Genomic DNA, 15,579 nt, shown 5'->3' with positions numbered 1-15,579 from the left:
GCCTGGCCAACAAAGTGAAACCCTGTCTCTACTAAAAATACAAAGATTAGCTGGGCATGGTGGCAGGCGTTTGTAATGCCAGCTACTTGGGAGGCTGAGGCAGGAGAATCGTTTGAACCCAGGAAGCAGAGGTTGCAGTGAGCCAAGATGGTGCCACAACAAGCAGGAGTGACAAGAGCAAGACTTAATCTCAAAAAAAAAAAAGATGATTAGCTTAGGGGGAAAAAAGTCCGAAACTGTACAAAATCTGTGAGAAGGAAGATTTTTAAACACTCCTGAAAGACAAAAAAGTGGACATGAACAAATGGTAAAACATCCCCTACTCAAAATGGCATTTCTCCACAGATTAATTAATAAATCCAATACAATCCCAGTATAAATACCAACAAGCTTTCTTTTTCTGAAATAAAACAAAATATTAAGGTTCACATGGAAAAACAAATAACTAAAAAAGGGAGGAACACACATTAAAACATACTATAAAGCCTCTGTAATTAAGAAGTGTAGTGCTGGTACATAAATAGACAACAGAACAACAAAACAAAAGAGCAAGTACAAAATACATATGGAAAGCAAGATATGACAATGGTAACATCTCAAACCACTACAGTCAACACAGATCGTTTATTTAGTAGTGCTAGAACAACTGGGTAGAATTATTCTTTAAATATGGTGTAGGGAAAGGCTTTCTAACTATGACTCAAATCTAACTATTGCCCAGAGGCAATAAAAGACTGATAAATTTGGTTAGATAAAAATACATTTTGTACAATAAAAAAACAATAAATAAAAGTAAATGAAAACTAACAAAAGTGGGAGAAAAATATTTGCAACAATTGCCATGTACCACAGTCATATAAAGCACTTTTTAAAAGTAAAACAAAAAGAAAACCAATAGAAAATACATAAACAGACAATTTACCAAAAAAGAGACAAACATATCCTTCAAACATATGAAAAAATGTTCAAACTCATTGTTAGTGAAATAAAATAAAAACACGGAGATACCACTTCTCACCTATCAGACTTTTAAATTTTTAAAAAGACCAAACATTCTATTAAGAAAACAGGCAAGCAGGCCAGGCACAGTGGCTCACGCCTGTAATCCCAGCCCTTTGGGAGGCTGAGACGGGCGGATTACGAGGTCAGGAGATCGAGACCATCCGGGCTAACACGGTGAAACCCCGTCTCTACTAAAAACACAAAAAATTAGCCGGGCATGGTGGCAGATGCCTGTAGTCCCAGCTACTCGGGAGGCTAAGGCAGGAGAATGGCATGAACCCGGGAGGCAGAGCTTGCAGTGAGCCAAGATCGCACCACTGTACTCAAGCCTGGGCGACAGAGCGAGACTCCATCTCAAAAAAAATAAAATAAAATCTTCTAGTGTTGGACTAGAATTGAAATTAATACAACCTTACGAGTCTGGGGTTAGGGGAAGTTAATAGGCATAGGTTAGTATACATATACATCCTAGCTCTGCTTGCTAACTGGATCTAGAAACAACGACACCTAGTAGTAATATACATGCCTAATACCTAGATCTGGGTTTCTAAACACTGCTCTCCACTAAAGGCAACCTGGGCTCCTCACAGAATGATTAATTCCAGCGCTAGAGGTTGGAAAATAAAAAACAAGTCTGAGAACATCTTGTGGAGCTAGAAAATAAGAAAGTGCTCAAAAAAATACGGAGGTTTGCTGGAAAAATGCAGGGGCCAATCTGAAGTAGCTCCTAATGGCCAAAGTTGGGTAATAAAACAAAAAATAATAAATTATAACAAAATAAATATCCATAAGTTCATGCTGATGTAAACACTCAGATAGATTTATGGGGTAAAAGGGAGATTTCTTTACTACAGTGGAATTCCAATTAATAAATGTAGAAGAAAAGAAGAAAAATGAAAAACCACCATAGGCAAGCTTCATTCACAGTAGTAACTTTTACAGATGAAATCCACTGATAGGTGCTTAAAATCACTGGGTGAAAATTTAAGGAGATAAATGATTTGCATAGTCTCAAAGTATCTCCCAAGTTAATTAAGTACCGGGGAAAAGCTGCTTTACAGTGAAGAAACCCGGCAGACGCCACATTCATCAAGTGGACAAGGTCAATGTCACTAGTAATTAGACATTATCAACCTCATGAAGCCCATGATAAGATGCACTCAGAAACACATAATTTCTGTGATTCTTGCCCAAAATGCCTTACCTCAGAAAAGCCAAATTGAGGGACATTTGACAAAATAATTGATCAATAATACTTACAATACCAAGGAAGGTCATGAACGGCAAGGAAAGACTGGAGAACTATTACACGCTGCAGGAGACTAAGGAGAAATAACTAAATGCAATGTGGGATCCCATATAAGATCCTAGAACAACAACGAGGATGTTGTTGAAATTCGAAGACCATCTTTAGTCTAATGCTATTGTATCCGTGTTAATTCCCTGGTTCTGATAACTGTACTGTAGTTGTAGAAGTTGTTCACATTAGGTTAGGGGAGGGATATATTGAACCTGAGTACTTGTAACTTTGCTGTGTGTCTAAAAATAGCTCCAAATAAAAGAAAGTTTTTCAAATACTATGAAATACTCTAGGGCAGACGGAATATCTTAATGGGTAGCTTCCCATAACCAAACATAGAGCCCTTCATCTACTAGTAGATTAATAAAGTGTTAAATGATGAATGAATAAAGGAATTGACAGGTTATGATGTCTAATATACTAAGCATGTATAGACAAAACAATAAAAATGTTATAGGTCAAAGTTATTTCACATGCAAAAACAACTGTAGATTAAAGCCAGAAAAGGATTCTTAAACTGCAAAACTAAGAGCTGTGAGACACCATGAAACTCCTTAAGAAACCTGCAGGAGCTAAAGGGTTTTTTCTTTTTTTGAGACGGAGTCTCGCTCCGACACCCAGGCGGAAGTGCAGTGGCACAATCTCGGCTCACTGCAACCTCCGCCACCTCCCAGGTTAAAGTGATTCTCCTGCCTCAGCCTCCCTAGTAGCTGGGACTACAGGCACCAGCCACCACACTTGGCTAATTTTTTGTAGTTTTAGTAGAGACGGGGCTTTGCCATGTTGGCCGGGTTGGTCTCGAACTCCTGACCTCAGGTGATCTGCTCACCTCGGCCTCCCAAAGTGCTGGGATTACAGGCGTGAGCCACCGTGCCCTGCCACTAAAGGATTTTTAAATGGTTGGGAAACTGTCCACAGATGTAACTAATCTGTTTCCAGCCCTAAACACATACATGATACTAGTTGCTCATAACAAAGTAAGGAGATAAATTAATTTAGGATGAAAAAAAAAAAAAACAGACTGGAAGCCTCAAACAGCTAATTTAGGGCTCCTTGGCCCTGGTCTTCCAGAAAATTCATCCTAAGGCATTTCCCTATAATAGGAACCCCTGGGTAAAATGGTAGCCTATAACCTGACCTGCAGTAGGATATTTTTTCCCCAGTGACTCCTTGAAATAGGAAGCAGATATTCAGAAAGTTGGAAAACAGCCCTTCAGTCGACATTTACGATCTCCTCCGCTGCCCTCCACAATCAATACTGGAGAATGCACTGATGTGAGTGCACGATAAACCCGAGAATGTTCCCCAGGTCACATGTCCTCAGTCCAATCACAAAGCAATCACTCCAGATCCTTGGATCATTAATAAAACATTATCCTTAGGGGAGAAAAAGTAGCATAGAAAACAAATTACAAGTTACAAGTTTATCTGCTCATTCCTAGAGCGCGTTGAGATGGCTCCCTAAGCTGAACTCTTCTCCATATACCTGAAGGAATCTAAGTATCTAATCCCTACTCCTCCAACGGGCCACAGAGAAACAGTAAAAAAAGTGTATGCTGAGTGATTACACCATCATTAACTCAGTACAAAATTAAACTTAATTTCACTTATTCTTTTCTTCCCCTTTTACTTTTAAGAACTCAGCAGAAATTCAATGAGCTATGGAGTGTACTATACATGTTACTAGGGCATGAGATGCTCTTTGAGGGACTTTCACACTCCTTACCATACTGGATGTGGAACCAGATGTGTGTGTTTGGTTCAGGATTCTGTCATTAGTCATGTGACCTTGAATAAGTTTGTCAAAAGGTTAGCTCAAACGTTAAAAAACTTGACACTGGTCACAAGGCTACAGCAGAGCCAGGATTCAAACGCAAGTCTTCTAACTTCAGTCTATTATACCACAATGCCAGCCAAAAATACTTACCCAGGAATAAACAGAACTCAAAAACTACTCTATTCAAAATGCTAACTTTACTCTTTGGTGCTTATTGATAACATGTGATGAAATAAGATCAGCAGCTGTAGAAACTTATCTTGAAAGGTAGAGACAAAGGACAGCCAAGGTCAAGTATTCAAAACTGACAGCAATGCAGTTAATGCTGGACCTCAACACATTTCTACAACTGCGAAGGGCTCAGATTTCCTTACAGGAAGAAACTCTGGTAGGAAAAAGTTATAATCTCACAATTTACAAAGAAGCTACAGGGCATTTTGTTTTCCTTTTGATTTACCACGGCTAAAGGATAAAGCTCTCTCTCCTCCTTTATAACCCAACTCTAGCACCAGCTTGAAAGAAAACTTTATACATCAGTTCCCTCCTGAGTGAATGGAATGGCAAGAGCCCCCTCAGAGTTACTGCGACCGGATGAATCCACACAACTGAGCCCTTTGATCTTCAAGAAGAATGGTGCTAAGCACTAACATGATCAGTCTTTTTCTTTTTTGTTCCCCATGGTTTTTTTCATTACATTTATTTGATCCCTTTTCATGTGCCTACAGACTATTTTATTTGTGTCTCTCTCAAAATTGAATTTATTTTTAGTAGTACTGGTTTATAACTATGGAGAAAGAATAAACTCTTTCTGTGCATAAACTATGAGAAGAAAATTGGGAAAAAAAGTTAAAGCTTAACTTTAACCATCTCCCACCAAATACATCCCAAACATTTTTTAAGTTAATCTACCTTGGTGAAGAGAAAGAGAATAAACAGAGACTGCTGGGGGCACTGCCATCCCATTCTATTTTACGGGAGTAATGGGACAATCAAAGCTTCTGTCATGGTGAGTGCTGCTGCCAAGAGCGAGGCCAGATCACTAAGTGACAGCAAAGCGACCCTGCACCATTAGGGAAGCGCGTCCACACACACGTGTGACCCTGCACCACTAGGCCAGCAGGTCCACACACATGCAACACTGCACCACCAGGCCAGCATGTCCACACACATGTGACTCCGCACCACTAGGCTAGCACGGCCACAAACACACATGACACCACACCAGTAAGTCAGCGCGTCCACAAACACGTGTGCAACACTGCACCACTAGGCGAGCGCATCCACACACACACGCAAAATTGCATCATTAGGCCAGCGCGTCCACATGCACGAGACACTGCACCACCAAGCCAGCGCGTCCACACACTCACACGACACTGCACCATTAGGCCAGCTTGTTCAGTGACCAAACGACCACCTGTCATCTGATATCTTTGAAAAAAATCCAGTAGTCAAGTCACAAAAGAATGTTGTACTATAAAATCAAATTCAAGATAAAAGTTTTATAAAGCAGCTACCACTTTTTATGACCACTTTGAAGAAAACACCACAGGAGAAAAAAAAACTAATTAATGAGGATTCTAATTATATACCCAGTGAAAGGACAGTGACTTACACATTTACACATCTCCAAGAAACATATGATTGTAAACTTAGCTACAGTAAATTCATGGAATCCAGATGGAATTATTTGGGATAACCTGTTCTTCTGAAAATGCTAAAATAAGATAAACATGGGCCGGGTGTGGTGGCTCATGCCTGTAATCCCAGCATTTTGGGAGGTTGAGGTGGGTGGATCACTTAAGGTCAGGAGTTCAAGACCAGCCTGGCCAAGATGGTGAAACCCTGTCTCAACTAAAAATTAAAAAATTAGCTGGGCATCATGGCACATGCCTGTAGTCCCAGCTACTCAGGAGGCTGAGGTAGGAGAATCACTTGAACCCGGGAGGCGGAGGTTGCAGTGAATAAGCCAAGAACAAGCCACTGAGCTCCAGCCTGGGTGACAAAGCAAGACTCCGTCTCAGAAAAAAAGATTCTACAAATCTCAATACCAATGATAACTACTCAAATATATTGATTTTAAGCATTTATGTCAAAACATGTTGAATACAGTCACGTATCTCACATATTTGTTCAACTGAAACTCTAAATCGCTTAAAATCTTTTCCCTCAACCTGTGAGACAAGATGGAAAGAGGAAGAAAAGAGTATGCAAACCAGTGTAAGAAGTATTCCAGGATTTGGCTGAGTGCGGTGGTTCACACTTGTAATCCCAGCACTTTGGGGAGGCCGAAGTGGGTGGATTGCTTACGCTTAGGAGTTCAAGACCAGCCTGGGCAAGATGGTAAAACCTCGTCTCTACAAAAAACACAAAAATTAGCCAGGGTGGTGGTGTACACCTGTAGTCCCAGCTACTTGGGGAGGTAGGATTGCTTGAGCCCAGGAGTTTGAGGCTGCAGTGAGCCATAATCTCACCACTGCACTCCTGGATGACAGAGCGAGATCCTGTCTCAAAAAAAAAAAAAAAAAAAAAAAAGAACAAGACCAGAAATATTCAAGGATTAAGTGACTGGTCCGTTAACAATATTCCAGAAATTCAGTCACTGGACCCAGCTAACAATATTCCAGGATTAAGTCACCAGTTCCAGCTAACAATATTCCAGGATTAAGTCACTGGTCCCAGGTTAAAAATTGAACTGTTTCATCAATATAACCAACCCTGCATTAACTTCCTTTGTTCAGCAAGTGAGCTTAAGCTTGGAAAGCTAATCTTAAAAGTCACACAAAGCTTGTGGAAGTTCACAGGAAGTTTATAAAACACTGAGAAATTCTCTAAATTCATCTAAATTCCTGTAAGAAGTCAAACCTAACTACATCCACGCCATACCCCACAGCAGAGTTGGCAAACTACAGCCAGAAAAGCCACATCTGGCACACTGCCTGCTTCCTGTGGCCTGAGAGAAGAGTTTTTGCATTTTTAAATGGCTGAAAAAGAAAGCAAAAGAAGAGTATCTCCTGACACTTGAAAATTAAATGAAACTCAAATTTCAATATCCATAAAGTTTTATTGGAGCACAGCCACTTCATTTATTTCATGTTGTCTATGGCTTTTATGCTGCAATGGTTGAGCTGAGTCACTGCAACAGATACCATGTGAAATATCAGCTGACCCGAAAAGCTTGTCAAAGCCTGCCCTAAAGTTGCTACTAATTTACCTTGAAATAATAGACTTTAGCTATGTAGCTTTGCACAAAAGACTCCAGATGGTTTTTCTGAATACCATCTGAGCATCGGAATGGATAAATTACTGTAACTCATTGTAGTTTTAAGATAAAAGCTACCAAAATCCTAGAATTTTATTAAAACCGTATTATAGCACTTAACAAAAAAAAGTAGTCTTTCACCACTTTATTAATGATTATTTCCAGTGAGGAAAGGGTTTTAAGAATATCAGTAGTCTTACTTCCTATACCACTTAAAAGACCCAAAGTCAGTCATACATACACAAAATGAGCCATTACAGCTATCCTTTTCTTGAAAGAGACAGAAAATACCCAAAGATGCAAATGTCATGGTCTTTTTTTTGACATAATTCCTGAACACATTATGACCAGCTGGAATGTTACCTTCTGCCTCAGAATGAAATCTTCAATATCTTTCTACCCACCTCTTCTCCCTACCAATGTAGCTATCTAGTAGGAAATTTTTCAGACATACAGAAAATGGAAGAATAGTTCAATGAAAATCTCTATAAACTTTGCCTAGATTCTCAATTAATTACACGCTGCCATATCTGCGTCATCCGTTTCTCTATCTTCTCTAGTGGCAGGAATTAAATCTTTAGAAAGTAAACTGCAGACCATCAGAACACTTTCTCCCACCTCAGCTTTCCAAAGTGCCAGGATTACAGATGTGAGCCACTGCACCTGCCCATCGGAACATTTCACCCACATACTTCAGCAAACAATACCAGGATAATAATTTCCAAGGAAATGAAGATACAGTAATATAGAAAGGGCATTAAAAAGTAAATTATCAAAAAAGAGAGAGAGAGGTAAAGCTAGATTAGTGAAGATACGGAGAACCTCTGCAATCTCAACAATCCAGAGCAGACACTGGAATGTTCACTCTGAGGCCAAAAGAGGAGTCTGATTAATACAGTGACTACTAAAAGATCAGGAGAGATTAGATTCTCCACCTCCTGCACTCAATGACTCCTCCTTCACATGGAAGAGCATGTCTCCAGTACTTACCTAAGGGCAGCAGCATGGTAAGTGTCAACGTAATCAGAAATGAAGAGCTCTCGGTTCTTGATAACTGGGTCTGTAATGACAAGTTCTCTTCCAGAGTCTGTCAAAAAATTAATTAAGAGGACATTAAAACTGAGTTTCCCAAAACAAGTAAAAAAATTTTGTAAAACTTTTCTTTCAGGTTTACTACCCACTAAATAACCAGGCCTGGTGAGCATCATAAGTATGCAAAATAGAGAAGAGGAATCACAAATTACAAGAATAACAGTAACAGAAAGTACAGTTTTTGTCAACAAAGTATCTTCTTGGCTATGTTTTATACCCCTTACTAAGTCCCTATATTTTGCCAAAATGGATTAAGTACAAATGGAAAAAGAGCAGAAACAACTATCTTATCCTAGCACCTCTTCAACTACCAAAATACTTAGTGATCCTGTCCATCTTATTTTTCTTGCTAAATATTACAAAATGGAGTGAAATCACACAGCTTCCACTGAAAATAATATTTTTAACAAGGAACTATAATTTACTTGCTTTAACGGAGGTTTTTTTTTATAGTTTCAAAGAAAGAAAACAACAACAACAAAAAAAACCACCCAACAAGATAAAAAAGAACATCATTCTTCCAAGTTGTTTTTCACTGGTTTGTTGACTGTGAGAAGAGTGCAGCAGGATCAGGGCCAGGCAAAGTTTGATGCCAGCGCCAGCACTGCCATTTAGAGGATGCACAGCCCCAGCAACGTCCTTAGCATCGCTCAACCTCAGTTTCCTCATCTGGAACTGGAGAGGGACAGATCCACCTCACGTGACTAATGGGTAACCAATGTGAATCGTCAAGCATAAGTCCTACCAACATTCAAAAATTCATTTTTTAAAAAGTTATCTTCATTTAATTAATGTCTTTAGAAAGAACATTGCCCAAAGCTAAGAAATACATGAATCAAACCAGAAGGACATATTTACCATTTTCATTATGTCGATCCTGAACCAAATGCTGATACACAGAATCTGGGACCTCAGACTGACGGTAGTACCATTTGACGTTCATGAGGAGATGGTCCCTCTTACTCTGAAAAGGAAAATCTAACAGCATTAGGAACAGTATTTCAGGTGGCCACAAGTGCATATCATACCCATGACAAAAGCCCCTATAAACGGGTGGACAGGTAGGTAGGGAGAGACACAATTACCATCAGGACCACAATAATACATACGTCAGTTACGAGGTCAAATTTTATTTTTTAAAAACACCCATCAATAGATCCCTCTCACCTTACCCCTCTAAACTGCTTATTTCAGGAAACAAAAGGAGACCAGTCTCGAATCTGTTTATCTCCCCAGTTTGATTAACTAATCCATTAAATATTACAGTTTTATTTAACATTAACTATACAATACTATATGAATATATCCTTCTATTTTAATCTTTAATCATTTTGGTAAATATTTAGAGTTAATGTTAGCATACTGTCAAGGCTCATTAAGGGCAATAGGCTAGAAAGAACTTACCCAGCAAGGCCTGGCACAAAATAATCTCTTCTCCAAGGTTTGCCTATTACCCAAACTAAGTTAGATTCTCCTTCCACTTTTTAGCCACAGTTACTGTTATGTGCCAAATGAATATAGCAAAGAATGGGTGGTGATGCAGGTACTATGAGTCCAGAGACCTCATCTCATTTATTTCCGAATCTCCAGGTAATAGAACATCTTGTATGTAACTATTTGTGAATAATGAAGAGTTTATGATTATCACATAAATGATCCTGTAAATGTTTATAGGACACTGAACTATGTTGTCCCTAAAAGTTAATTTTGTTCCCAGTTTGTTCAGAGAATAAAGGATCAAATATTGCCCTTCCATTAGCAAGTTATAGGGCTACAGCTTGCAAAAGATCATCTCTGTGCCTGGTCAAGAAATAGCTCAACAGGGAGCGCACTGAGGTTTCCTGCGGCCTCCTAAAATACTTTTCCAACCCATGTGTGGTCTTAACAGAATTCTCCAAGGTGAATGGAATACCATTCCTTTCAGCAGCCTCTACATTCTCATCACAGGCCCGCTGGTCAGTAATGAATGAGAGCTAAAATTCAAGAAATGCCTCATGTTTATAAAGGGGATGCCTAAATCCTAAAACATGATAAAAGAGCCCTCATTAATGAAAGAAGATACTTTCTGCTTTAACGAGCAGTCACAAATACAGCCAACACTAAAACACTACTAGGAAAGTTCCAAAAAACCTTTGCTAAAAAACGCTTAAAAGCCATTTAAAGAATCAGAAAGATAACAATTGCCACAAGTTTCAACAGAACTCAAATGTGAAGATGTGGTTTTATTTATTTAATTATTTATTTTTTTTGAGAAGGAGCCTCACTCACTCTGTCATCCAGGCTGGAGTGCAGTGGTGTGATCTCAGCTCACTGCAACCTCCACCTCCTAGGTTCAAACGATTCTCCTGCCTCAGCCTCCTGGGATTATAGGTGTGTGCCATCATGCCCAGCTATTTTTGTATTTTTAGTAGAGACAGGTTTTGACCACGTGGGTCCCACTGGTCTGGAACTCCTGACCTCAAATGATCCATCCACCCGCCTTGGCCTCCCAATGTGCTGGGATGTCAAGCATGAGCCACCACACCAGCCAAAAATGTGCTGTTTCAAAGTAAACACAACAATGTTTTAAAATCTACCAGTCTACGTATTTCTGCAACACATTTAAGATGTCTGAAAATCTGAAGGGCAACAGAAATACCTTTTAGATATAGTAACTCAAATTTGTACAATGTCTATTTTTCAGAACCAAGCCAGGCATACTGGTGATCTTTTGAGGTACAATATCTATGTTATCTTATGATGTAGGAATACCTACTGATTACACACACAAATAAATCACTGCTTTCGTTTATTTGTACCTAGATGTATGAATCCTAATATTATACTTTACAATGGCAGTGAAAGAACTATTGGATTCCTCAATGCAGTACTATGCAATAACCAGGGAGTGGCAGCATTGTGCTACAAAGACTTCACAATCAATTTCACAGACAAAACACACAAAGGTAGACTGGAAGTAAACAACAATTTGGAACAAATTTAAGTAGCTGTAATATCCACAATCTTTCTAAATAGGCCAGTAACTTAATTATAAATTAAAAGTCTATTATAAAGGGAGGCAATGTGTGGTTTCAGCAGGTACTAGATTAAAATTAGGTAATCTAGGATTGCAGTTCAGTCTGCAACTAGTTGCTAGTTGCAACCTTAGTGGAGTCCCCCAACCCTCTGAAAAGGGAAGGGATGGAACAAAATTGTTTCTATGTTCTCCTTCCATTCTTACATGTTTACATCTAGATTTCTTCCTCAAACAAAACCAAGTAGATAAAATGATGCTGTGGGAGAATCTCTAATTTTTTCTCTGTATCTGTGCAATGGCACTGGCTAACAGTGCCATCCTAAAGAAGGTTTACAAATTAAAATGTCACCTTCAGGGGAAGCTGGCCACTGCTATAAGAGGGAGAAGAGAGCATCCCCTCCCTGAGTAAGTGTTCCCAAAGCTACCTCAGACACAGAAGTATTGCCCGAAAGTTAAGACACAGATAATCATCTATTTCCTACTACTCACTAGTCAAAGAATTTTGGTCAAAATCACAGAAAATTAAAGCCAGACATGAATTTAGACATCATGTGATTCAAGCAAAACTGTCTGGGTTTGAATCCTAGCTCTGCAACTTACTAAGCTATGTGACTTTGGGCAAGTAACTTCTCCAAGCCTCAATGCTCTCATATACAAAATGGGAGAAAACCAAGTTTCTACCTTATTCGGTTGTGAGGATTAAATAAATTAATATAAAGCAAGTTGATGAGCTCAATAAATGTTAGATATTACTATCACTGTTTTACAGAAAAAAGAGAGTAGCCAAGATAGAAAAGAGGTCACTTAAAGGTTTTGCTTTTCTAAGATTCAAAATTATGTTAGTAATAGCAATATAAAAATAAGTCATACAGCAAATTAAGAGGAAAATGTCTTCACTTTTCCAACAATTCTAGAGGCTTATCAAGAATTTCTTAACAATTAAGCCTCACTTTTTACTAGCAATATAATTTAACAATGACATAAATGTCAAAATATTTATAAATAATGTATTTTAAACAGAATGTGGAATAAAGAGGGAAGTGAGCTTCCTGTGTGAAAGCACCCTAGGGTATACTTCTGAATAGTAAGAGGAGCCCACTGGGAAGTAAATAACTTCTCACCAGTTTGTTTGTTTAAAGACAAGTTCTCACTCTGTTACCCAGGCTGGAGTGCAATGGCACCATCATGGCTCACTGCAGCCTCGACCTCCCAGGCTCAAAGTGATCCTCCTGCCTCAGCCTCCTGAGTTAAGTAGGAAAACAAGCACCTAGCTAATTTTTAAAATTTTTTTGTAGAGGTGGACATCTTGCTATGTTTTAAGCCACTAAACAGGAGCACATCCAATCTGCTTACAATAAGGTTTTGTAGCTCTGTGCAAAAAAAAAAAAAGGGGCGAGAGGAGTTGTTTCTGGGCAAAAATATGGATTCTTCCATATCCCTGGCTGGATTTCTCTTGAAATGAAGAATATATGTTGATTTAAGGAGATTAATAGAGGACAAAATCCATCCCCCAAATCTGGGCTTAGAAAAAAGACAGATCCTTATGGTAGCTATTTAGGAGCAGAATAGCAAAGATTTCTACACATCTTTGAATATCAGACAATAGTGTTGAGATTTAACAAATTTAAAATAACTGAAATGAAACACTCAGAACTAGATAACTGACAAGGGGTAGACTAGGGGAAAAGGAAGGCAATGGAGACAGGAAAGGCCAAGAAAAGGTTTCTGCTGAAGGGCAACTGTGTTGTCATCAGCAACACACAACACAGTCTGCCCAAACACAGACACAGGGTCTAATGCCAAGATGGAAACTTCCTTTCCTGTAGATCTTTCATGATTTCTAATTTAGTGTTTTCTCGATTTAAATAGCCTGAGTCTTTCCCAGAAACATTCTTAATATCAGCCTCAAGACAATGTTTTTCCACAACATGAAAATAGTAATAATAATCGAGGGGGTATCTGGAGAGTTCATAAATGCCAATAGGACAAGGGCAGAGAGAGTCCTTCATACAGAGGCGGCCTGCAAGCCAGATGGAACAACCGTAAATTCACCTACGATGCAGAGGAAAGAGCTTCTTTATCCCATTGATCGCTAGCTGATGATACCTGCCACCAGCTCGCAGCAGGGATCATCAGGTCCCCAAAGCCTCCAAAACAGACCACTCCTGTCCCTCTGTGTTATCAAATGTGACAGGGATATCAAGGCCAAAGACAGCCTCAACAGAGTACCAGATGGATATTAGCAAATAAATAACTTTGCCAAGTCAAAACAAACTGCTAGAGAGAAGAGGATAACTCCCTGCGTATTTTTAACTGCTCAGTAATGGGGGCTCTTGATTCAGAACCAAGTGAAATCAGATCAAAATTCTTACTTTAAGTAAGCCAATACAGCCAACCAAGTTTCTCCAGAAATTTGGGATGAAGTGGCTAACATGTGTATATTGTAGGGCTTAAAAAGATACTTTCTGAAGAAACTTTTCATGCATTTCCACAACATGGTGATAATAAGGTTAAGAGCTGTCTGAACATTAGAGGTTTACTGTATAATTCAGAAATGTATACATACAACTTTTAACTGGTAGTCAGCATACTAATTAAGTATACAGAGGGGGAAAAACTGTCTCCTAGAGACATCACCATCTCCCTTCAAGTGCGCTCACTAACCGGTTTAAAGAGGCATTAACTCTGCCTGTTGAGTGCACCTCCACCTACAGGACAATGACTGTTAGACTGTCACCTTAGCTAAGACCCTGGGGACATAGTGATAACGGCTTCAATCATTCCTGACTTCAAGGGAGAAGGGTAGGGACAGACAATGGGGTCAAAGATCACTCTTCTTCAAAGGTCAAAGCTAACTCCAGATACAGACTGAGTAACCTCTCATCCAAAATACCTGGGACCAGAGGTGTTTCTGATTTCAGAATTTTCTAGATTTTGGAATCTTTGGGTATATATAATGAGACATCTTGGTGATGGGACCCAAGTCTAAACACAAAATTCATTTATATTTCATATAAACCTCATACACATAGCCTGAGGATAAGTATATAAAACATTTTAATAACATATGCAGCCTGTCACAAAGGTCAGATGTGGAATTTTCTACTTACGGTGTCATGTCAGCACTCAAAAAGTGAGAGATTTTAAATTAGAGATGCTCAACCTGTATTTATTTACACAGGCAAATCAAAACTAAAGATAAGCTTTCTGTACCAGTCATAGTTACCCAACTTTGTGGATAAATATCTGAAATTAAATTTAATTCAATTAAAATGAAATTAGATCCAGGAATCCCACTTCTGGGAATTTACCAAAAGATTTAAAATCAGTCTGTCAAAGAGAAGCCTGCACTCCCAAGTTTATCACAGTACTATTCACAATAAACAAGTTAGGGAATCAACCTCAGTTCCTATGAACAATGAATGGATAAAGAAACTGTGAGATACACACACACACACACACACACACACACACACACACACGACTACTATTCAGCCTTTAAAAGAGAAGACTCCTGTCATCTGCAACAACATGAATGGAACTAGAGAATACTATCCTAAGTTAAATAAAGAAGCCAGGAATTGAAAGACAAATACCACATGTGCTTACTTATTACATGTGGACTCAAACAACCCAACTCATAGAAGCGAAGAGAAGTGGTTACAGAGGCTGGGCAGTGGGGGACTGGGGAGCTAATGGTCAAAGGGTACAAAATCTCAGTAAAGAATAACAACTGGGTTTTTAAAAAGATCAACTGCACAACATGATTAATATAGTTAATACCTGTATTGTACATTTCAAAATTGGTAAGAGTAAATTTCAAAAGTTCTCATTATAAAAAATTGTAAGTAATTGAGGTGATGGTATGTTAACTAGCTTGATTTAATTATTCTACATTGTATTAATGAATCATACATCATTTTGTACTCCATACGTATATACAATTATAAATTGTCAACTTACAACAAAATGAAATTTTAAAAATGAAATTAGATAGGAAATATCTTGTAATATTTCAAGCCTCTACCCTACTTAACATAAGACTCTAAGAATGGCCGGGCACAGTGGTGCAGGCCTATAATCCTACCACTTTGAGAGGCAGAGCCAGGTGGATCACCTGAGGTCAGGAG

The 15,579-nt window shown here is 38.8% G+C and overlaps 1 protein-coding gene across 4 annotated transcripts in view; it reads right to left on the bottom strand.

Moving 5' to 3' along the window:
- The window catches only part of RERE (arginine-glutamic acid dipeptide repeats), a 463,614-nt gene that overhangs the window by 190,292 nt on the left and 257,743 nt on the right, over nt 1-15,579 (bottom strand). For all 4 annotated transcript variants that reach the window (XM_007980666.3, XM_007980665.3, XM_037985385.2 and 1 more), the window contains 2 exons: nt 9,292-9,397; nt 8,332-8,428 (listed from right to left, as the gene is read on the bottom strand). In XM_007980666.3, coding sequence (XP_007978857.3) covers nt 8,332-8,428; nt 9,292-9,397 — 203 coding nt within the window. The remainder of the gene's footprint in view (nt 1-8,331; nt 8,429-9,291; nt 9,398-15,579) is intronic.

Source organism: Chlorocebus sabaeus, chromosome 20 (genome assembly GCF_047675955.1).
Source record: "Chlorocebus sabaeus isolate Y175 chromosome 20, mChlSab1.0.hap1, whole genome shotgun sequence".
Classification (NCBI taxonomy): Eukaryota; Metazoa; Chordata; class Mammalia; order Primates; family Cercopithecidae; genus Chlorocebus; species Chlorocebus sabaeus.
Note: the sequence above shows the minus strand (reverse complement) of the source record. Positions and strands in the feature narration are given on the sequence as shown.